The sequence below is a fragment of the Tyto alba genome, unplaced genomic scaffold (genome assembly GCF_018691265.1).
Source record: "Tyto alba isolate M040663 unplaced genomic scaffold, T.alba_DEE_v4.0 Super-Scaffold_1, whole genome shotgun sequence".
Taxonomy (NCBI): Eukaryota; Metazoa; Chordata; class Aves; order Strigiformes; family Tytonidae; genus Tyto; species Tyto alba.
Window position 1 is genome coordinate 6,376,612 of NW_024881261.1, and position 24,806 is coordinate 6,401,417.

The 24,806-nt window shown below is 37.1% G+C and overlaps 1 protein-coding gene across 1 annotated transcript in view; it reads right to left on the reverse strand.

The window, feature by feature from the left end:
• The window catches only part of PLPP4 (phospholipid phosphatase 4), a 66,999-nt gene that overhangs the window by 13,494 nt on the left and 28,699 nt on the right, over positions 1 to 24,806 (reverse strand). Inside the window, exon 5 of the mRNA XM_042792130.1 lies at positions 24,062 to 24,186. Coding sequence (XP_042648064.1) covers positions 24,062 to 24,186 — 125 coding nt within the window. The remainder of the gene's footprint in view (positions 1 to 24,061; positions 24,187 to 24,806) is intronic.

Consider the following 24,806-nt stretch of genomic DNA (forward strand, 5'->3'; position numbering starts at 1 on the left):
TTATAATAAAAATTATCATTCTGCGTAAGAACACAGATTCCAAAGAATCAGCAAAGCAATCCTCCTCATTTGCACAATTACTTCTGCTAAGTTGGTTTCTTCCCAGATCACTAATACTCTGTTTGTGTAAAGAAGGCAAGAGCAACACAAAATACCAATTAGACCTCTTTGGAGGCATCGACACAAACAAAAGTAAAGAAATCAGTCTGATTTAGTTTAAAACAATGTTAACTCAAGATAGATGTTGATGCAAATTCCAGACACAAATAATCATTTAATTTTAAGTATTGTAAGAGGAGAAAGGAATGAACCAAACAGACAGTATAAAGAAATGAGATATTTTAAACAATTGACATAGCTAATTAAAATCAAAGTCCTGATGCTACAAGTTGCTGAGCACAGGAAAACCTCTCCTGAGACACGCCATGTGTTCTGTCAGGGCTTGATAAAATGCTGTAGATTTTATGAATGGATTGAAATACATAAAATGGAATATTTGCATTGGAGCAGCTCGAAAGGTCTCAGCTGAGACAAGGTTACCATTATTCTAAGTGCTATGCAAACACAGAGAGAGGACACTGCCCTACAAAGCTTAGTAACTAAAGATATAAGGGCAAAGGAGGCAAGGCGAAGTGCAGGGCACGGAGGGGATTTGTTCAGTCAAGGATAAAACCTGGATCCTGGAGAGCCAAGGTCTGTGCCCAAGCTCAAGGCTTGAGCTGCCTCACTGTTCCCCCTCTGCCTTCTGAAAGCCGTTATCAAACTGTTCTCTTTAAATAAGGTAGCTATAGTTTCCTAAGAAATTAACAGAGATGAAGGTAATTTCGTAATGAAAGGGGAAAATTTAAGTTTTACAGGAATAGGTGCTATGAGCTAACTTATTTCAAATGAGAGGAAAACACATTAAGCAATATTTAATTTGTCCCCTTATTGTTTACTTCCATCTCCTCATCTGCTGATAGCATCAGATAATTGGTTCAGGGCAAATGGGGCTATTTAAACACCAGCAAAAATCCTGGATTTGCACATCTTTGTACCTTTGTGAACAGATTCTGAAGGGAGTTGAGATTCATTGTGCATGTTACTCATATTTTGGGTTTCTTTTAAGGAATCACTGGTATTCACATATATTATGTTTTTGCTCTATTTATATGGAATTATTTCAAATTATTATCTACAAAGAATCTTTAATAATGCATATGCACTCTCCAGATAATGGTACTTAGAGAATCTCTCAGTCATGAATAAACATTACTTTGTGAAAAACTAAATCAATTTTCATTCTTTTTTATACCTGCTCTAGCTGTTCCATTTTTTCCATATCGTAGACCTACTGGTTATGTAGACCTGCCAGCCAAAAAGGTGTCAAGCTGATTTTGCTTGCAACACGACTATATTCAGAGACTGTACTGCAAGTTCTGTCACACGATCCAAGCCAGGAGGGTGGCAGAGAGCAAGCACATTGTCTGTTTCTGCTCATCAAAATGAATTCTCTATTCCCACTCTCAGAATGAGGTTTCTAAATACCAGTTACACATGGGGTTGACCAACTCGAAGTCACCACTTGAAGTCAGTCCAGTTCATAAAGTGTACTGGGGTCTTCTCTGCAGATAACACTGCCTATTTTGCTTGCTGAATAAGGACTGTTGAAAAGTGCACAGAGTTGACAGCCAGAAGGGACCAGATGACCTTTTCATCTGACCTGCTATGTATCACACCATTAAGTATGATCCAGTTAGCACCAGAATGTGAATTTGGATAAAATATAATTTTCAGAGAAAAAATCTGAGGATAGAGGAGGAAAATTATCTCAGATGCAAGAGGACTTGTAACATCAACCACCTGGTGAAGTTCTTACTAACAAAACCACGATCAAATTGTAAACCACAATCATCATGAGCCATCTTCATCTGAAGATCTGATTCAGTAAAGCACTTACAATAGAAAGAGCAATATAAACATTGGTATGTAGGCAAAAAAATAAGTAACGCTCTCCAGCAGTCTTCCTACAAGAAGTGCTGCTCTCACTTCACAATAATCAAGTACAGAATTGATGCAAACACTGTTACAAGCACCTATTGAGGTAGAAGTGAAAGGAAGTATCTGAATATGTTTATTTACTGTTACAGCAATGACATGAGCAAAGTACTTCATAGAATAGAATGAAAACCTGCCATGCCTTCTGCCAAAGGAGTTAATGTACTAAGCCCTCATCCTGAAATTGGATCAAAGGGTGCAGAATCTTGCCACCATGGAAAACTCTGAAGGCGATAACGGCACTCTGTAAAGGTACCAGGTCTAAGCCTTTCACATCTGATGAATCAACAGACAGTAAAAAAAAAAAAAAAAAAAAAAAATGGAAGAGTCAAAAAATACCCCAGTTGAATTGGTTTTTAGAACTGGATAGATGTAGGCTTCTGTGTGAAGACAAAAGTGTTGTTTTGACCTTTACATCCAAGTGGTTTAGGAATTACCAACTTGAGAAAGTGCCTTTCACCTTCCTTTGTGTAAGTGGGGTATCTAGAACTGCTATTGGAAGGCACATGTAAAAACTATCTCATTGTGGTACTTGGGGTAGTAAAAAAACACCTTCCTCTTGGGCATTATAATTATTGGAATAAATAAAACTACATTCGATTCAATCTTTCAGTTTGTTTCTATCACTTTCTTTAAAAAAAAAAAAATTCACAGAGGAAAGAAGGAGGATGATAGTATCTGGAGACACTGCAGACCCCATCCTCACATCTGATTCTCTCCAGACAGGGGATCTAGGTGAGTTTTAAAACCTATCTGTATGGACCAAACTAATTACCAAGTAGAAATGCATAAAATAAGAAACCGAACAAAAATCTGATCTAAAGCACCCCAAATAAATTATTCATTAAAAATGTAATTGCTTTTGTGAGTGTTTTCTGGAAATTCAACCACCCCACGAGGACCTTCAGATTCTCAAATTTGAATGGATGCTTTGCTAAGCACATAATACATGTCTTCTTTACACTAAGCAGTTTTTGAGGTGAAGAAAAAAGTCCTTAAATAAGTGGCAACAAATTATGAAACTGCAAAACAACCATTCAAACGGCCTATGTAACAATCAGAGAAAATGATCCATCTCTTTGTCTGTAATGCTTTATACTTGCAGTGATTACTGTGTATTTTACAAACGTAAACACATAGTATTCATCACTGGAATTGCACAGCAGCCTATTGCAATTTTAGCTAGGGCTACTGGTAAATGTTTTCAGCTTCACACTGTTCAAAGACTGAAATATTTATCTTTCCTGAAGGAAAAAGTATGATACCAAATGGCTGCATAAATTTTAATGCTGAAATTAAATTCAAAGAGGATCTTATAGAAGTACAGTTCCCAGACAATGTTTTGAGCTTATTATCACGGGAAAAATATTTTTATTTTTTTCCAAGTGGGACAGTCAATCACCTTCCCCTCAGCTTAGCTTTTTAAATTTATTTTCACAAAGAAAGGCAGTTCAGAAGAAGCAACATGAAAAGCACATCACAAAATACAAATGTATGAAGGGACCTGAGAAACAAAAAGGAGATATTGGAGACAGAGACATATTAGAACAAAAATAGATCTATATTATCTGTAAAGCAAGTAACTAGAGTATTAGTCATTAGGTTGCTTTTGCAGGACTGTCACAGTGAATTCAGTGAAACCTTGGCTTTTTTTTTCCAGACATTTTATTTTCATGCACGTTTCAAGATACTTAATTACACCTGAAATATCTAAGTGGTCTCAGGATGCATCTCATTGCTACCAAAAATTGAGAACTAAATTCTGATTTGTTCAGTTAATGATGCCATTTCCAAAAAGTCCTACAAGTGAACCTGTTCCATAGACTGTTTTGCCACTTCTATTGACAGAAACCTTAAACAAATCCCCTTTCTCTGAGAACACAGTAGAGTCAAGCCTAAAAGAGCTCATATTCTTTAATTACCTAAAGACAAGGGTTCAGCACTCGTGCACTAACCAAAGCAGCCTCAGCATTGATGTAAGCTACAAGAGACTGTCTTGTAAACTCAGCCTTAATCGTACAACTGTATCACACTAGAAAGGCATCTTTGTCTAAAAGGTATGTTTTTTACTCTTTACTCAGAACCAAGATCTCCATGCTTCTCAATTACACTTGGTGACCTTAGGTCCAACTCATGAACTTATGTCAGATTTACACCTAGCACAGAATGATATCAGGATGCAACTGGTCCTTGAACACACCCATGATGGTGCCACTCTAGTGTGCTCCCTGGCTAATGTATTCACTCTTCTCCTTACAGGCATCAGGAGTACCAAGCATTGACTGATTTTTTTTTTTTTTTTTTTTAGATCATACGTGCATCCCTTTATTTCATAAAGTCCCGATACTATACCTCTAGTTTCCCGAGAGAAAATTTTTAAAGCTGAGATAAGGGTTGCCAAGTTAATTCAAACAGGTCAGTACTAATTAAACAGCTACTATCCTGTCAATTATCAATAACAAGAGAATAACTTTCTCTTTCCTGAAATAAAAAATTATTTTTTCTTATCCCCAAACCTTAGCATAAATACAGTATTTAGCCACAAGCTTTAGATCATCAGGTCTCCAACTCTAATACAAATTATTGTCACTTGGGGATTTATGAAATATCTACTTACAAATAATCCCTGACAAAAGCAATTCTTTCTTTCCAGTTCAACACTGGAACAGACCAAGTCCCACACATTGTATCAGGGTAACTTTTTGCTTATACATATGCCATAGTTATTCCATCAGTAATATCCTTGATAACGGATCACTTCCTGCCCTACTACCTGTCCTTCCATTCACCATGCCAGGTATTTGTATCAGTCTTTCAGGGATGTGCATTTAATTTAAAATTTGTTTGAAGTGAACCTGCAGAAGCATATTGATTAACATATATCATACAGTTAAAAGACATGCTGAAGACAACCTTGGATGGACAAAAACTTTTTACAATGGAGGATTGGAATGCTTCTGTCAAACATGATGCAGCATGGTAGGCAGTGTCAAGGAGTTTTCTGGATTATGCCAGTGTTGGTACTGCCTACAAATAATTCCCCTAAATACTTCAAAAAGAAACTAGGGAAGCCACAAGACTATGCACAGCCAGAGCAGTAAGGGTTATATAGAAGATCTCTGCCTCTCTTTTCATTCTGCGAGATCCAGGAGGAATAGGAAAATGTTATTTATTCCTGCTACACTTCAAAGTGCAAAGCAATGAGGCCTGATCTATCCACCATTTGCAAGAGGAACTTATTATTGTGAGGTTTATGTAAAGAAGCAGCATTGGGGGGGAAAAAAGAAGGCAAGTGATCTGAAGCCTTCTTCAGCCACACCTTAAGTAGCAAAGTGAACCAGGACACCAAGAGGAGAGTGGCTGCATGGCTACATTATGCCATCATTGAACTGAATGCTGGGCTCCAAACTTTTAAATAACTCTCTTGAGAGAAACTTTTAATTAACTCTCTTGAAATAATCAGGGACTGGAAAGAGGGTATCTTCATTTCCAATTCAGTCTAGAGTCTCTGAAGATAAAAAAAATAAAGTTTATGTCCATTATGGGGTACACAGTAGAACTGGGATTAATCTCTTTAATCATACAGAGAAAAGGAGAAAATATATTACCATATACTATAATTAAAAAAATAAAATGCTACTGTGCTAAATGCTACCGTGTAAAAGATAATGCATAGAACATGTTTGCTAGGTAGGATAAATACCAATAAGGAACCACTGTTTCACACTCACATTATATCACATATTAAAAACTCACATTTTTTTAAAATTCAGGAAAAATTGAAACTTTTGGAGGCATGCTTGAGACATACACATGATCTGAACCTTAAACAGACTAGCAAGAGCTGTTTTATTATTAGAGCTGGAAAACTAAACTTTAAAGAATTCATCTCACAAGCCCCTCATGAATTCAAACAGCCTTTGTTACTGAGTACTGAGAGGTAAATATGTCAGAGAAAAGGTAAAAGCATTAAACACAACTATTCCCAAGTATACTTAAAATTTGAATTAAGAAACCAATAAACCCCACAGGAGATTTTATTTTTTTCCTTGCATATCTAAGAGATCCATTCCTTATTTCCCTGGATTCTTCTTTAAGAGGATGAAATATTTCAGAGAGACACTGCCGTACAACTGTTAATTAAGAGATTTATCTTGAAAATAGGGGAGTAGCAGCAATTACTGCCAAAAACCTGTGGCTTGTAGCTCATCTGTTACTTGAAATGTTCACTTTCTACTGAAGGAAATATGATTATCCTCCATGAAATTGCTAGCTAAAGATAATTAACAGTTCAAATTTAGATACTCAACTATAATTACACGTACTGCAATAATATTTTATATAAATTATCACAGGATAACAAACAATTCTTTTGAAATTCAATAATTTCTTCAATCTGAAGCACATAAATAATTTTATTTTTTCAAACAAATGGATGGCTTTTAAAATGTACAAATCTTTTCATTTTTGCAACTGACTAATTTAAATTATTTAGTGAAAAGGGGGAGGAGGAGCTAGCTATCCTTTCACTCTAAAGACATAATATTTTCCAATCTCCTTTTTTCTTTTTAGTGACACAGCAAGACACACCATAAATACTATATTCATTTAATTAGTGTTTCATCAAGTAAATCTGGTGCAAGCATAAACTGCATAATTAGCTTTGATTTCATGAGATAAGGCAACTCCTTGGGGGTAATGCAATGGTAATGTGCTGTACAGTGACAAACGCTGAGTGGAACAGTTAATTGGGGAGATAAAGAGAACATAAAATATTAACCAATCAGCCAATCAATAGCAAGGGTGCTGTTGTAGTAGTCTTTACCTGTATAAGATGACAGCTCACACCAAGGAGACTCCTAGTTGGACTGTCAGAGACTTTATAACTGGTTTAAAGATGGAAAAAAAAAAAAAAAAAAAAACCAAGAGATTTCTCCCTCCTTCCCCTCAAACCAAGGAATGGGTTGAGCAGAAAACTAATTTAGGAATAATCTTGAGAATGGTTTCTGCCCAAATAAACAGAGTTTGGCTAGGAGGAACAGGACACATTGAAACAAATGCAGACACTGCTATGTGAACCAGCTCTTGCGACTATAATTGCTATTTCCACAGTATGATATGTATCTTTGGATACAGTGATATTCTCTTTTTTTCATTCAGACTCTAGCCTCTTTGCCATACTTAATGCTACTAGAAAGTGATAGACTATTCTATTGCTTGATAACATAAATACCTTTTAGCCCTTGCCTTTAGACTTTCTTGTTATTTACAGCAACTAGTAGTTCCATTTTTCTAGACAGGATCTTCTTGTGTTCATCCATACAAACTTACTGATTTCAAGCTAGTAATGAAGGAAGACAGCCAGAGAACACAGAGAAGGTAGAGGAGATAATATTTCCAGTTGGAAGGGACCTACAATGATCATTTAGTCCAGCTGTCTGATCACTTCAGGGCTGACCAAAATTTAAACAAATTAAGGACATTGTCCAAATGCCTCTTAAACACTGACAAGCTTGTGACATTGATGACCTCTCTAAGAAGCTTGTTCCAGTGTTTGACCACTCTCTCAGTAAAGAAATGCCTCCTAATGTCCAAACTAAACTGCCTCTGGTGCAGCTTTGAACAATTCCCACATGTCTTATCATGGGATGCCAGGGAGAAGAGATCAGGAAAGAAGGCAGGCTAATACAATGAAGAATAAAAAGGCTAATCATATGATAGAGAATGTCTTGCATTGCTGAGCACCCCTTACCTGTTCAATCATATTTAGTCCTGAGTGACTCTGGAAATGTTCTGATACCAAAAACATCTGGTCAACCATTTTGATTTCTATTTTCTGATTAGTTCCCTCAGAAAAATCATCCAAAAAATATTTTTTCCTTCCCTCCTTGTCCCCAGTAAGTGATTTTTTTTTTTTTTTTTAAAGACCTCCTATGGTATTACCCACTGGCAGTTTCACTCATGAGTCCAACTTACATTGCCTTCCAACATGATCCGAAACTTCCAAAATAATCATTCTCCAAAAGTTTCTGGTTGTTTAAACAGAATGTAGGAACCCCAGACAGAGAGACTTCTAAAATCATTTTCTTAGTTCACATTAAAACAAGCAAAAGCTAAGTCTCGAGAGAAAAATCACCAGAGAAATCTGTTGATTACAAGAAGGCATTATTAGTTTAAAAAATATTTTGCATAAACTTTTTTTGTGTAGGTTTCATTAGATAAAACACTGACTTCATTATTTTCTCAGTCCTCTGCAGAAGGGAGGAAAAAACCCCTACCTACTTATCTATAATAGCTGGTGCTTTCTATATAGAAGTGATAGTAATAACAAAACCCAAACAAGGCTTTCTGCAGGTGCTCTGTATTTTTCTCTTTTTGGCATAAATAAGATGCTTGATTTCCTGCATTTATCTCATAGCTTTTATCTCAAGAGACTTTTAATATCCCCCTTGTTTTCAAGAGACCTAAATTAATGTTTTCAGAAATCTTTATGACTGAGATTTCTGCAATTTGATAAATCAATCAGCCACCTCTAAAGAAAGGTGCCTAGCATTTTAACTTTATAATTCAATTTCAAGGTTTTTATTGATTTATTTTTCTTTTGCTTACAGAACTGTAGTTGATACTTATTTTTATTGAAATAATTCTGGATTGACTCAGAGTTATTCACATTACATGTACTTATGTGAGTCAGCTCTATCACTCCTGCTGTTCAAAAGGCTTTTGAGTCAACCAGTAGCATCTGGAGACTGATCACAACTAGCTCTTCTAGAGTGGAAAACACCCCAACTCATGAAGGTGACCACCCTGTAGACAGATTTAAAGTCCCCATGGAAACAGCATGATTCCTTTTACTTCCAAGTAGCTCTAGTCTAGGCAGAACACTCTTGTAGATTTTCTGGTTTAGTCCTATCATGGGCTGGAAGACCACATCATGATGTGAAACACAGTGCTACAACACGGGACTGTCAGACTGCTATCTTCAACAGCATGTGTCTGATCAGAATGAAAATGATGCCACAGAAAGTCTTACCCTTAGTTTCCACAGATGTAGAAAATTGCCCTATCAAGACTAAGAGCAAGGACTGCTTCTATCAGTCATTCCTGATTGTTTCACAGCTGATGGGACTCGGGGCAATTTCACACAAAAATATCAGCTTCTAGTTCTCAAAACAAGAAATCTGACTAGACCTACAATTCTCTATTTCCTCTTTGCAGACAAGGACAAAGGGATATCCTTCACAAGGCCAGGGTCTGACTTGAAATTGAAGTTAGAAGAAAGCAAAGAAACATATTTATGCAGTGAATGCAATGATCATTCAACCATGTAATGGTTTTTCTGGGGCTATTTACCGTATACAGAGCAGTAGCCAAGCTTCTCTTACCTCCTAAGTGCTGCCTAAAACAGTCCACTGTTGAGCTTACCTACCTTAAAGAAAACTCCACACTGAAGGTTAGATTACCAAGGAAGAGTTAAAGACACATCTGATTTAGAAACATCTCTACATTTGGTTTATTCTTACACAGAAATGCTACAGAAAACCATACCAAATGGATTTCAGTGTGATGTCAACACTATGCTGCAATGGCAGTTTCAAGGAATCTCAGTATTTGCCAGTTCTATAATGAGACTTCTTCCTTGAATATGGTTCAGAAATTGACGTGTCAGCCTCCTCTGTCTGAGTTGAGTTGGTAGACATGCATTTTCAAATTAGTCTTGAGCTTTCTCACCCATTTCACTCCAGAGAAGAGTTGTCACTGCAGTTCACAGATGAAAACTGATCTTTAGATCTCTAGTGTAACTCATAGTCCTTTTTACTGAAGAGGTCAGTCAGAAGAACAATGGTCTTAGATTTACATACAGCTTAAGTCTACATCACAACAAAGTCTTCTGCAGGCTCTGAAATCAAGCATATACCTTAAACTTATCTTATGAGTTTTACCTGAAAAGTTAGAAGTTAGGCAAGAGTAAAGTGAGAATAAGGAAATTAAAAGGTAATTAAGAATCTTCCCTACACAGATGAAAACAAACTGAACAGCTATAATAACCATGAAACAGCAATAGCTGCTGGAAAAAATGGTTTATTGAAGCTAAACTCAGAGATTTATTCATACTTCCAACTCATTTAACTTCAGCTCTCCAGCACTTGATGAAGAACCATGGTTGACTCACAGAGTCATTCATTCTATTCCTTATCAATGACCCAGGATTCAAGATGATTCCATGGTTTTGCTTAATCTCCTCTGAAGTCTCACTCTACTCGAGTTTCCTGCATGATCTGGTCTCCAGATAAGGAAGAGCAAAAATAAATAAAAAGCCCCTCCACACACCTCTTTGGTATCCTATGTGAATCACAAATTAAAGTGGGCTGCAAGTCAGCAAATCACAGTCCTGAGATCAAGAAAGCAATAGACTTACCTGGTATAATTTCTGATTTTTCACACAGTCCTTGGTATTGCTAAATAACGTGTTACTATGAAGAATCACACTACTTTCAGCTTGTCTTCAAGAAGGTCTGCTGAATTTTGCTAGATAGAGAGATGTAACACCTCATGCTTCAGTTCTTTTAACCATTTTAATGAAAAAGGCTAGGTGCTGGTGAGAAGCAAAGAGCTCTTACACAGGCTGGAAGCAAGCCTACTGTTTGCAGAGGAACTGATGAAAAGATAAGAACCCTTCCTTTCACCTTAAGATTTGGTATATTCTCAGACAGACAAGTGGTAGGCACTGACAAATATGAATAGCATACCTGCATGCCTGTACCTTTTCATAAAGAAAATGGGCAGATAAATAGCCACCTTGTTTATTCCAATAATATACATTATAGCTGTTTCATAATCTAGCACCTGAGCCAATTTATACTCAAACTCTTGATAGCTTCTGGAAATTAACTGTTGATTCTTCCTAGAAAAAGGGTAGAGCACAGACCTGCAGCATTCACCTTCTATATTCAGGATAAGTAAACTATCCAGACCTCTAAAGTTGGGTATACTGCCATTCCTGGACAAGATGGGATGCTCTGTAAAGGATGAGGTTGGTGATGCACATGGTCATTTCCCCTACTGCCAGCTGCATTCAATGACAATCACCACATATAAATACCAACAGTAGTATTATCTTTCAAGTAGAGACCGTCTTATTCTGTGAGAAGCCTTACTAAAGAGCAGTCACAAGAAGCTAACACAGAACCTCCACTTCTGGGAAATATGTCAATGCTGGAGGGAAAGATATGCCTCTTACTAATATCTGTAGGATGTGGCGTCTGACCTTGCTTACAAAGGAAGAAATCTTAATGCGTTGAACAAAGTCAGCCTGGATTCCTCTCTCCTTATTTGAAGACAGTGCTGGGGGACCTCTGCAGAAGAAAGTTTCGTATATATTCTCGAGCTTGTTACAACAGACTGAGCAATTACTGCTGTCACTCATAATGGAATCTGACTACTTAAAGTAGGCAATTACTATTCAGGACTGGTCTGAAGGTGTAATCTCATTTATTATGCCACCAGAAAAGGGTAACCAATTACTTTTTTCCTATTGCTGTTTGTACTTCCTTTCATAGAGACACTGTTCTTTCTCCCAACAAATAAGCACAGATGACCTAATATCCAGTACTCTTATAATGTGCATATCCCTGCTTTCAATATAAACAAAATCTACAATGTGTAACATGCTCCACTGGCAATGTTTTCTTAACGCTATATTAAAACGCACAGGAGGTATTAAGATCCTAATTCCTTGGTCACTGCTCCCGTTAACCCTGTTTGCTGATGACTTCTTTGATGTAGTAATGATGACTATTAATGGATTAGAATTCTCCAGGCAATTCAGTTCTGGCATTGATTTTGATCAGAGTAAGATTATGCCCTATGCTGGAAATGGATGCATACCTTCATTTGCAAAGAGTTTATATCTTCAAAGGCTCATCCTGAATAACAAAACTGTGAAAAATCAATTCTTCATGATGTCACAACTAGTTACAACTTTGCAAATCTGGCCACTGCAAATGTCAGTTAGTGACATATTACTACCTAGGTCTTATTTGTATAAAAATGCAATTTATTAAAAATACACAGTGAACGGAACTGTTTCCTTGGAAAACATGAATTCCTTATAAAAATGGGGTCAACCAATACATAAAAGTTGAGTGTTTACATATTATTTACCATCTTGTCTATAAATTCTGTGAAGTAAATGTAAACTATAGCTTGGAAGGCAGAGAAAATAATTTTCTTCTTCACTTCTAAAAGGCCATTGTTCTCTCAAACATAGCACGACATTCATTCATCAATGACATAAATAAAAAACATATGACGTAACAGTCATTGTTATTGTTCCCAAGACCAAATGCTCTGACTATATGTTTCATTTTAGATTTCTGATTAAGTTCTCTTATTTCTTCAGCAGTATTCAACAGTAATCACTACAGCTCTCTTCTTCATATTATACTGGCAGAAAAAAAAAAAAAAAAAACAAACCAAAAACACACGCAGAAGAAATAAGAGCTCTTGTATGGGACTATATTAACATTCACACTTGAAGCTGTACAAATGAAATTGAGCTGTTACCGCAAAATAATTTCTTCAAACATTCATTTTTCCTTGCAAAAAAGAACTTCTGGAATCAATAAAAAATTCTATTAAAACAAACAAAAAAAAATCAATGGCACAATCTAACCAAAAGTCAACTTTTCAAGCTAATTTAAGTAACTAAATTGAAGCTACAAAAATAAAATCACATAAGTATTTTATTTATTTTGCTGCTAATACAGCACTTTTATACAAAAAATGTTATTTTAAAAATTTATTTTATTCCCACGAATCTATCCATTCTAACACGAAATTGTAAGTTTAATTATCTGTAAAACCACTGTGTTATTCAATTGACTAATTTTTATAAAGTTGGTTTTTCAGTCAGTTGATGTGAAATCCATTAGCATCAGTTTGGATCTTTCAGTCTGTAATCAACAGCCAACATGAATCTTCTGAAGTTCAGTGCAGGGAAGTGCAAAGTCTGGTACCGGGGTAAGTAAAGCCAGACTCTTCTCAGCAGTAGCCAGTAAAAGAAGAGACAATGGGCACAAATTGGAGTACAGGAAATTGAATTTAAACATAAGAAACAAGATTTTCAACATAGGGGTGGTAAACATGGGAACAGGTTTCCCTACGAGAAAAGTTGTGGAATCTTCATATTCAGTTACATGCAAAACTCAACCAGACACTGTCCTGAAGAACCTGCTCGCACTGACCCTGGTTTGAGCAGCAGGTTGGAACTTGGAGGTTTGCAGAGGTACTGTCAACATAACAACTCTGTGAATCAAACTATAAACTGATACAAACCAGACTAGCAAGTGATTATTTAATTTATTCATAGCAGACACATCAATTTCAAGATGCATATGTGGGTATTCATGACAATTACGGGCTTGATCTGCCACTGACTACCAATACTAAGCAGTACAGGCTCCAAGGAGGCTAAATTAAACTCTCACCAAGGCATTCTTTTTTTCTTCAGCACAGTTATCAAAACCAGTTTCATTCAACCTCACCAGATCTATGGCAGCAATCCCTCAGCTGAAAAATACAGCTTAAATAGTTCTGACTAATTCAGAAATAACACATTTAAAAATAGTCATTAAATAAAGCTGAGGCCAAAACTCTGGCAACTACAATCTGCTTGCAAATGTTTTGAGTAGAATAAGAGCCTAGATGGAGTTATATCATGATTAATTAATCATTTCCTCTAAGAAAGCAAACAGGATCAAGAATTTGCCATTTCATTCACACAGGAGTTTTGATGTTTCTAAATAAAATATTTTGTGTTACTATTATTTAGCCATACTGGCTTGTACAAGAATTTAATTACTACAGTCATGTCAGCATATAAGATATCTGACCGTCTAGGAATTTTTTTTTTTTAACCTAAACAACCTATCTTACTGAACAATATTTGAAGCAAGTCTATATTGTTCAGTTGTTACTTTTCTTTTGAGAATTTCAGGAGATAATCCATTCAGAAATCATTTATATAGCAAGCAGATCAAATACAATACTATGGGTTCTGCTGCTGTTGCAAAGCTATATTTACATCGGAATGGTCTATTGCTTGTTGAATTGAGACATGAAATAGGTCTCTGGACATACCCCTTCTCTGTACATAATATGGCTTTGGACATTCCTTTAGCTGTTTAATAATAATAATAAAGTAATATTTTCTTATGACTATCCAATACACATTCAACAAATGTGAAAGAGAAAGCAGGTTATGACAGTGAGCCCCACACTCTGCGATGACTATGCTATCACCTCGACCATCACAGTTCACAACATTCATATCCAGACACAGGAGCACAAGACCATTGTGGCTGGATGCACTACAACAATATTTCTGACTACTAGCTCAGTGTTGCCTATTTCCTTTGCTTTTTTTATCTACTTACTGCTCTGGTAAGTAACATATGAACAGAAGCAGACATTTAAGGTCAGGTCTCATCAGGAAGTTGACCCGGCTTTGACAATGGGTCAAGACTCACTCATTAAACTGTATTAACATAAACACATACTACTTTTGCAGCACTTTTTTGCTTGCTATTGGTGGCCTATCCTCATTTATTCAGATGAATTCTGGGTCAAAGACTCAGTTAAAATGCCATGGGTCAGGTCTTTGTCTCTCTGATTTAGAGCTCTATACCTAAACATTGGTATCACCAACTTGGGAAGATGACCTGGATTCATATTTTAAGCCAAAATCTTCACAGCTAAAAGCTTAGGGAAATTAATTTTATACAGCAATTGGAACAAGACTTAGATTTCTACAAATCTGTACTTCTAAAACATACTTTTCTTGATAGCTGTTCTTCCTATCTTTTGTGGTATCCCTCAGTTTCCACCTCTTCATTCCCTAAACTGCCTACTAGTCTTCATCATACGCACAAAGTATGCTCAACACCTTCTCTATGGGCAGATATCTTCCTGCAGTCCTGAGACATCCCACCAGCAGAGGTAAAGAAGTCTTTATCTCACTCTACTCAGTGCCTGTCAGGCCACACCTAGAGTACTGCACTCAGTTCTGGCCCCCGCTATACAAAAAAGATGTGGACAGGCTGAAGAAGATCCAGAGAAGGGCCACAAAGATGATCAAGGGACTGGGCAGCCTGCCATGTGAGGAAAGGCTGAGAGAACTGGGTTTGTTCATCCTTGAGAAGGCTTAGGAGAGACCTTATCACCACGTACCAGTATTTGAAGGGTGGCTACAAAGAAGATGGAGACTCCTTTTTTTACAGGGAGTCATGTGGGAAACATGAGGAGGGGTAAGGAGTACAAGTTACTCCTGGGGAGATTCCGATTGGGCACAAGAGGGGAATTTTTCACAATGAGAACAATCAGCCACTAGATTAATCTCCCCAGGGAAGTGATGGATTCCCCAACAATGGACACTTTTAAGATTCAGCTGGACAGGGCGCTAGGCTATCTTGTCTAGGTTGTGCTTTTGCCAAGAAAGGTTGGACCAGATGATCCTTGAGGGCCCTCCTAACCTGGTGTTCTATGATTTTATGGTAAATGTTGCTTTAAACCACTTGCCAGTCAGCATACAAATAGTCTAACAATACCCAGTACAGTAGATAGGTGTTCATTCTTAGTCAAAGATTCCATCCATTCAGTGCAAAACTGTAGCTTTTTCCATAAACTTCCTTCAAAGGTTCTTATATAAAATTATTTTTTTGGCAGTAGTAATTAAACTATTTGTAGCTGACAGTCTCTTGGTAAATAAATCAGAAAAAGTAAAACTCTACCTGATACTAAGGCCAGCCCTTCAAAGATTTCAGACCTAAGGAATGGAAATCTGCTTCAGTTCATTTGCTCTACTTTAAAACTGCTAGATTTTAAAAGCATCCTGAAATTAATTTCCTTGCTTTGCATTATACAGTGCCTCATGGGATTTTCAGAAGACTAGAGCATATATTGTGATAGCATCGATTTTGCAGGGCAATCATTTGGTTTCAAACACATGTTCTTCAACTGTCTGATGGGAACCTCACATGAAAGCTTACCCTTCCATAGGCAACTTACAACATGGACAATTACAACATGCACTGACAATCACTCTACACCACTTGTCAAGAAACATATAAACAGGCTTTAAAAGAGAATATCAGTGATACTCTGACAGCTCCTAAATCATTTTGGTTCTTGTATTAGCTGGCAGTCAGCTTTCTTTGCACCAGTCTCCATGAATAAAGAACCAAGCGAGACTGTAACTTCTCACCTACTGCTGATCATTCCTGCACACCATGCATCCCTCCCTCCTCCTCCTCATTGTATCTAGTTCTACCACAAAATTCTTTCAGACATCATCAGATGCTTTTAAATGTTTTCAATACCTGGAGAGTTCCACAGTGCAGTAGCCCAAATAATTATCTCCTGAACTCCTCATTGGCATAGTTGGTGGCAAAAACAAACAAACGTGCTACCAATGACATACATAAGTACAGTAAATGCATGACAGAAAAAAAAAAATAATGCAGCAAATTATTGGAACACATAGTAAACTGTAATATTAAACTGTAGCTTAATAGAGGAGAATCATACTGACATGATGAATTCAGAGCAATTTGAAATGAGGCACCAAGCTCAGAAAAGAAATGTCCAATTAGGTGGCTCAAGATTAGATCAGAAAGAGGTATTTATCCTAGACTGAACTCACAAACCATTGTAATAACCAGCCTAATTTTAAGTGGCAGGAAAATCCTACTATGCAAGATGCTTAAAATTAATATAAGAACTTTTTTAATTTGTCTGGAATCACCTGTATATAGCAACGAACTGATATATTGTAAATGATACAAGAAGGCTTCTTCAGACTCAGTTTCTATGAATCTGTGTGTGGACCTGAAAGACAAAGTCTGTTTCCAGACTGAATTCTGTAAGATTCCAGTGTACAGGGCTTCCAGGCTAAACCTTCCAAGAACATATAGAGAATAGCAGGTATTTCCAAACTTGATATGCAAACTCTGAACGTTTTTTGCATTTTAAGAGTTCAAGAGTTTAAGTGAGCTGTTCAAAACATGGGAAAAATTTAAAACAAACAACCCACAATATTTGATAGAACTTGTTTATATTTGTGACATTACCAGGACGATAAAGTGAAATGAGAATTTACCCTTTTAGTTCTCCCCCTACCTATAGCTGCCTGACTGGTGATCTGGTAACACCACAGCAACCTTACTGGTCATATTCTTTTCTTCTCTGCCTCTCCGTCACAACCACCACTTCTTCTTGCAGAATAATCGTAGTGTATCAACTGCAGATCTCCTGCAGTTCATTTGCTCCTCTTGTAAAACTGCTGGATTTGAACATCCATATTTTGCTGCTTCAATTCATGGAGTAAAAATACAGGGCGTTTTAAAACCAAAGTCAACATCAGCTGAGAAAGCACTAGTGTGGTTCAAACAAGTCATCATTCCTGGTGAATGAAAATTCTAACCAGATGTGATGGGTGATTTGCTGTGCATCTTCCATCAACCCCAGCATCCTTGTTATAGACACCTGCCAAGGATCTGGAAGACAGCTTACTATCTAACCAGAGACAGACAAGAAATAAACTTTTTCTATTTCCCACTCCTGGAAACTAAAGGTTTAATCTCCTGTATAATGAAGGAATGGACATGTTAATCACTTCATGTATTTTAAAACACTTCCCTGTGCTTAGGAAAATAATTAATTTTGACTGGTGTGCAACTGATATCAGGACTTGTTACCATCTCTTAAAGCTACAATGTATGGCTGATTTAGGGAGAACAGCTACATCTGCAACTGCCACTGCGTGCAGCTCTCCCAGAGCTCTTTAGAGGTCCCAGGGCATTCTTCTCCCTTCTTCCTTTGCAAGAAATTTAAGCTGCAACTCATGAACACTATGTGCTTTGCAGAAGTGTGAGTTCTCATACAGAAAACATGTTCAATATTTCTGTCACCTTAATTAAGCACGTACCTGACATATAGACTTCTATTTGCAAGTAGAATCAGTCTTTCTGGTGCATGAAAAAACCCTGATGGTTTACAGGCTGAACACTTTCCCTGAAGAAATGTAGATATATTCTCTAAACAAAGATATTTACCTGATTATAGCAATGATAATTTCAGTCTAAAACAGGGACTAGAAAGATTACTTTCTCCCTCAGGATCCCATGGTAATCATAAAAATTCCAAATTTTGTCACTAAAATAAATTCATACCCTTCTGTCCATATAAATACTGGACAATCAAATAGTCACTGCTTGTAGCCTACATAAACAAAGTCACATTGTGAAATCTTCCTTGAACTGGCAAATGTATAAAGCTAGTTAAAGTAACAAACAACTGATATTGAAAAGAATCCTTTTGATTTCTTTTCCAGTTTTTAATCCCTGAATATGTGGTCTACCCAGAATTGCTCCAGTGGATCTAAGCCTTGTATTATATGTATTTATTTCCCGTGACTTTCTCTGCACAATAATACATTGGGTGATAATTAAACTTAACAAGAGGCTTCTGCATGATGGTAACTTTTCAACAACAAATATTGTTAGATATTATTGATTTTCAGATGAATAACACTACAGGACTCTAGGTTCCTAATTTGATCGGGGAAAGTCTTGTCAGCCTGACGTTAATGTCAAAATTACATCAGTCATGAGATAAAAAAAGAGAAATCAATTACAAAAAATTTTCCATCTATCCCATTAGTATAATGTATGCCTGCAAACTCAGTGATCTTTTCAGCTACCAGCTATGCATGTCGCTTATCCAATTAACTGTTCTCTGTTCATTCACCATATTTTTCCTCTTATCTAAGAGTTTTCATGTGTTTTATTCAGTTAAATACTCTTTAGTCCTATATTGCATTTTTCACGGATTGGTATGCTGAGTAATCATTACAATTATTAATTTCAGACAATAAAAGGTTTATATTGATTTCTGCATAGTTTTTTCTGTTTGTTTCATTAAATACACTAAAGCATTCTGTCTGTATGTCCACATATTTGGATGTTCATGTTCATTTTTAATCTGTTGCTTTCTGCTGATGTTTGAACCTTGCTGCAAGGAGAAAAATTTAGAAGGGTCTTGTATCAGTCCATCAGCAGTTGTGTTACATACTTTCCAGCACTGCAAGGAGTGATCTCAGGAAACAATATATTCTCACTTCTGCACATCAGGAGGTTGAAGTGAGGAAACTATGCTCCCCCTCCCCCCCAAAAAATACAGCAAAGAGCAGTTCCCATCATACTTCACCAAGCACAAGAAAATGTTGCTTCAGAAACTTTTTTTTTTTTTGCTGGTCAGCACTTTCAGATGGTGTAACTGGTTTTGAGATGTTCAGAAACTCCCACAATTCTCAAAGCCATGTTTGGGAGAGACTTGCCTATTATTTGGATAACAAGCTTGAAAAGTACATCCAGAACAGACCCTGAAGGGTATGTGTGCTTACTTCACACATCTTGAGAGGTTAGGATGCCATGACGTATCTTCAAGGTAGGCTGCCTAAAAGCTCTCTGCAAGATAACTCTACAGAAGACACACAGGAAGGACACAGGCATGAGGAAGAAATGCTGTATTTATGATCTTCATAGACATCATTCTTTCAATGAAGTATGGACATAGAGAAGCTGCACAGTATCTTCACATCTTCATATATCATAAAATTGCCAATGGATTATAAAACCATGGAAATAATAAATATGGAAAAACAGACTTACATTTTGGAAGAATTTTGGTCAGAATAGCCCCATATAAACCTGGGACTCAGGAATACCTTTGAGCTACTGGATGCAGGCAGGAGTCTTGGCTCCCTACCTCCAAACATTGGTTCCCTTAAACAAGATATGCTGGCAGTTCAACTGGAAAAGAGGCAAAATATGCTCCAAACAATCCAGAAGGTCCAGGCACTTCTCTGATCCAGTAAAAGATGCACTACTGGGTGAATTTCAATAGTCATTGAATATTGGGTTTTGCTGGTGTAGATTGTAAACTCAAGTTGCTGTTATAAAAAGTTATCAAAAGGAGTCACCTAACTTCAAGAGTCTTTCCAGAAAAGGACTGCAAAAGACAGAGCTAGGAGACAGCAGCCTTGAATGAGGTATGCCAGCTCAAAGTACATTTTCAGAAGCCACTGCAGGTAGAGTTCTGATCCTTGTTCAGAGAAGGTAGTCAGAACAGCACTGTCTTCATGTGGATCGAGATCCTGTTCCAGTTTGGTACAAAACGCCTCAATTGTTTCAGGCAACTATAGTTTGCATCTATCTGCAAGTCACTCTGTCTTTACAAAACAGTTTGTGCTCCTTACATTTTTCTAATTTGTATTACATGTACTCATTGGCACGGGGGGGGGGATGAAAGACATGGTAATTTAAGCCAAGAAAATCATCTGTGCTCTAATAAGGAGAACGCACCCTCCTTCAGGGTACAAGTTGACTCTTAAAGTGGAAGACGAGTAGTTCACATTTTTATTGAGTATGCAAGGTAAGGTCAGGCCATCTGGGGGTGTCAGTACTGTCACTCTTGTTATACTTCCTTGCACTATATTCTTATAGCACAACATTCACAGTACCACAGACTTTCTTGTTAAAGGCCTCATTCTGCATGGATAAGGTTTTAGATCCTGGTATAACAAAGCTTTTGATTGACAGCCTGTCCAAGGAATGCTCTAAGAAAAACTGTTTTGAAGATGAAAAAGGCTCTTGACTGAAGCTTCTAACCTCTCTTTATGAGCTGCCTGGCAGCTTTCACTTGTGATTTATTTTCTTCATGTGTTCAAGTGAAGTAGAACATACCAAACTGCAGTGGGCTACTTGTAACTATCATTCCAAGAGAGGTACTATAGTTCATGTCAACTCCCATCCTCCCTACTTACATTTCCACAGCCATGAAAAGAGAATAATAAACACAAACAGTAACAGAAATTAAAAATCTTTTTTTTTTTTGGTGCTGCTTCACTAATTCCACAACAAACAGAAAGAGGATGACAGAAAACTGAAGAATGGAATTCCTTTATTTTACTTAGTAACAATCTTGCACTGAAGGAAGGGAGAAAGAAGCCGAGAAAAAAATTTGGACTGAATTTATGGAAGGAAAAGTTTGCAATTACCTACACGTTAAGAAGACAGAAAGGACAGCTTTTTAAAATTGAGATAAGAGAATAATGTTTCACAGGGAGCAGGAGGTAGAGGAGGTATAATTCATACATTGCACAAAACAAAATACTGAAAATGTAGAATTATAGCAAAATTTCTGAACATGAATTATTATATCCTCAACATCATCATTGCTTCATATGTCCAGGAAGGCAGTATAATGTTGTGTTTCCCATAATATATTTTGCTTTTCACTCTTCAGTCTAGTGGGGGATGAAGTAACAGCAAGAAACTAAATTTGTTATCACAACTACAAACTATTCTTGATAAAATAATACTGACAATCTCGGTTATGTAAATAATTTTGCTACACAGAAGGAATAGAAGTTAGCATTGTAACATTCTCAAATTACAATGGTTTCCTTCTTCATTTTGAGACTAAAATATGTATGGATTTTAAGGCTTCAAAACACACAGTCTTGTCAGAGACTTAGATATTATAACACTAGGCTTCAAATAACTCAGTACTTCAAGCAGCTGCAGAATTGCCTTACTCTAGCATACACTTACCAACAGATAAAAGTTACTGCATATATAATATGTTTTCATTCTTACCACATTGTAATAAAGGCTTTGTAGTGGGAAATACAGTCAACTCAGCCACATGTTAATATTATATTAGTCAGCGATGGAGAAAGCTGTTCTCACAATTCTTATCTAGATACATTAGGCCATCATTGTGCTCCAGCTGAATTTTGTGTGAGCTGCAGTAAGTAACTCAGTGCTTATAAATCCACTACCAGTTAAAATTTAAACCCCAGTATGCATTCTATGGTTAGCCCACTGGCACAGGGACAAAGCACTTTGCTGTGTGACAAGCAGTGTTGTTAAGAGAACAAGTATGAGTGCCAGAGCTAAGCAGAGCATGCTATACATAGAGTGCTTCTAGCCTGTACAAAAACAAAAGCACATTGGGTGTCTTCTGCAACTCACACTTTTCAGCCTTAAACTGTTGCATTTCAGTAAACTAGAGTGACCAAATACAACAATTGCTGAGAGCTAATCTGTAAATTTTAGTACATTGGTGTATACATGCACTTAGTTTAAGCCTCTGTTGTTATACATTGGCAAAATACTTAACCAAGAGGGTTGCAATTAAGTGTGACAACCCGATCTGAAGACAAACTACAAATAACAATAAATGCCACTTGTTCTAAACAGCATACAGTATATTCTGCTATGGTCTCTTTAATGTAATTGAAGCTTAACTTGAGACAGCTAAGTTGGTTTATTGTTTAGGACTATAAAGCTTATGACATATCCACAAACATCTACTACTCCCTTATCTGTTTCTGGGACTCAAACAAGAAAAAGGGAGCAAGATCAGCTCAGAATTTAATTAGCCAAAATACCCAACTTGTTTGCAATACATAATTCTACACAATTAGGCAATTTGAAGTTATTACTTTCAAAAGAGATCAGAAAAACAAATTCCAGAGCTATGACTTACTGGTACTCAATCGGCAGTTCTCAGAAACAGAACAGCACAAGACAACAAAAAATATTGGGAAAAAAAAACAAAACACCAAACCAAAAAAACCAAAACCAAAAACAAAAACAAACCAAAGAAGCTCACAGTAATCAAGTTACTTTACAGCTGAAAATAAGTTTTATTAGACACTTGACATAAAACACTCTAGAAGTCAGCTCCTCAAGACAGAGAAAGGAACCTTTGTAAACATCTGATTTAATACAACTAATTAGATCAGACATATAAGTTTCATAAAGCCACCTAAATATCTCTCAGGATACAGCATAAACTAGGAGTAACTGATCAAACCATCAGACCTAGATTGAAGACCACCTCAAAGCCAAATAGAGTGTCAAGTGACTGCCCTAGGAGTAGACAAGAAACCACAGAAACTCCAAACTGTGCCAAATTTAGCCCTGTTTTCTGCCCACCTTCTCCTCTATAAGAGAATATTGATAATACCTGTTCGCCCATTACCTGCTACCTCTGTGCTGTCATGCTGACACAAAAGTCGGGACCCTCTACCTATTGTCCTCTGCTTACTCGAGCTGGGAACAGAGCTACCATTTACTCCTTCCTGAGCCCGGGCAAAGGAGTGCAGTGGCAACGGACATCTGAACATGGAAGTATAAGAACCCCTCAGATCAAGGCCCACACAGACAAGGATCCCTTCTTTAGCCACAGCCAGCAGTGGATACTGTCAAGTGTAAGAAAACAGGGAATGAAAAAATCATCCTTCTACTGGCATATCACAATAGCTTCTAGTGCTATAGGGACTTCTTGAACTTCACTTTGTACCCAATTCATTAGGATGGACGGCATCAAAATGATGTATAGTGATCACTGTGTATTCTTTTCTACCCCTTCCACCTTCAAGCATACAAACTCCTATGAAGAAACCTTAATGGTAAAAGCAGTTGAATTGCCTTTGTGACTTGAATTTCAGTTTAATAGATCTAGTACTTGAAAGATATTAACTAGATCTTTTCAAAACTGTGCAGGTCACCATGCTTTCTCACATTTCATGCTTCAAGGGAATATAACAAAATAAATATTTACTATATAAACAAAGGTTGCATACAGAGGTCTGCATTAAGGAACAGATACCCCCTCAGAACCATACTGTTTTCTTTAACCTTGAATAGTGTGCTTCACTCTCCTGATAGTTCTAGTATGGCACTCAGTGAAGTCAGACAGTTCTCAATATAAGGAATGGGCACGGGCTCACAGCTTTATTTCCAGAAGGAAATTTCTGGGAGTGGTGACCTAAGACAGAAGTTCAGACCATTCCAGCAAAAATCAGGTTCATAATCTAACAAAAAAAGAGCAATTCCAAAACATAGATAAGATAGCTTTTAACAAAAGAGGCACTGCACTTAAATGAACTTACAGGAAGAGTGGATACTTGGAAAGCTTTTTCTGCCTTCAGACACCAGATCTGGATCACCTGTGCAGTGCATTTCAGAGTTCATTACTCCATCTGGAAAGCAGCGGTAAAAGAAATCGGGACGCGGTCTACAAAAAACACCATGGATATTAAAAATATAAAAGCTGTAGTAACAAATAAACCTCAAAGTGATTATCACATTTACTGCTTATTACATACAGAGTTTGTTCCCTCCTGCCTTAACACAGCAACAGAAATCATAGAATAATTTAGGTTGGAAAAACCCTTAAGATCACGGAGTCCAACAGTAAACCTAACAATGCCAAATCCACCACTAGACCATGTCTCTAAATTCTAAGTCACATTTTTTGCTGCAGGCTCTCTCAGGGAAGCTTCCAGTGCAGCATGCAAGTGGGAGTTGTCTCTGAAAAATTAACATGCAGGTTTACTCTAGCCTAGAGCAATCAATCGGGCACAGCACTTCCAGTGACAGAGCAAAGTAGTGCACAAGTCTTGCCGACACATTAGCTGAGAACAGGGCTACAACTTAGGCTACAGGACTGGCACCAAAACAACCACCAAATTCTAATGCCAGACTTGATGCTGACTCTCTAACTGCATTGAACAAACCTTCGAGTTTCTTTTGACCCTGCTCTGAGATGAATAGTAGCACGTAGGTTTGACTGGTATCATACTGATCCTGAGCTAATATGTAGATAAGCAGGGCGAATGACCACAGACTCGGAGA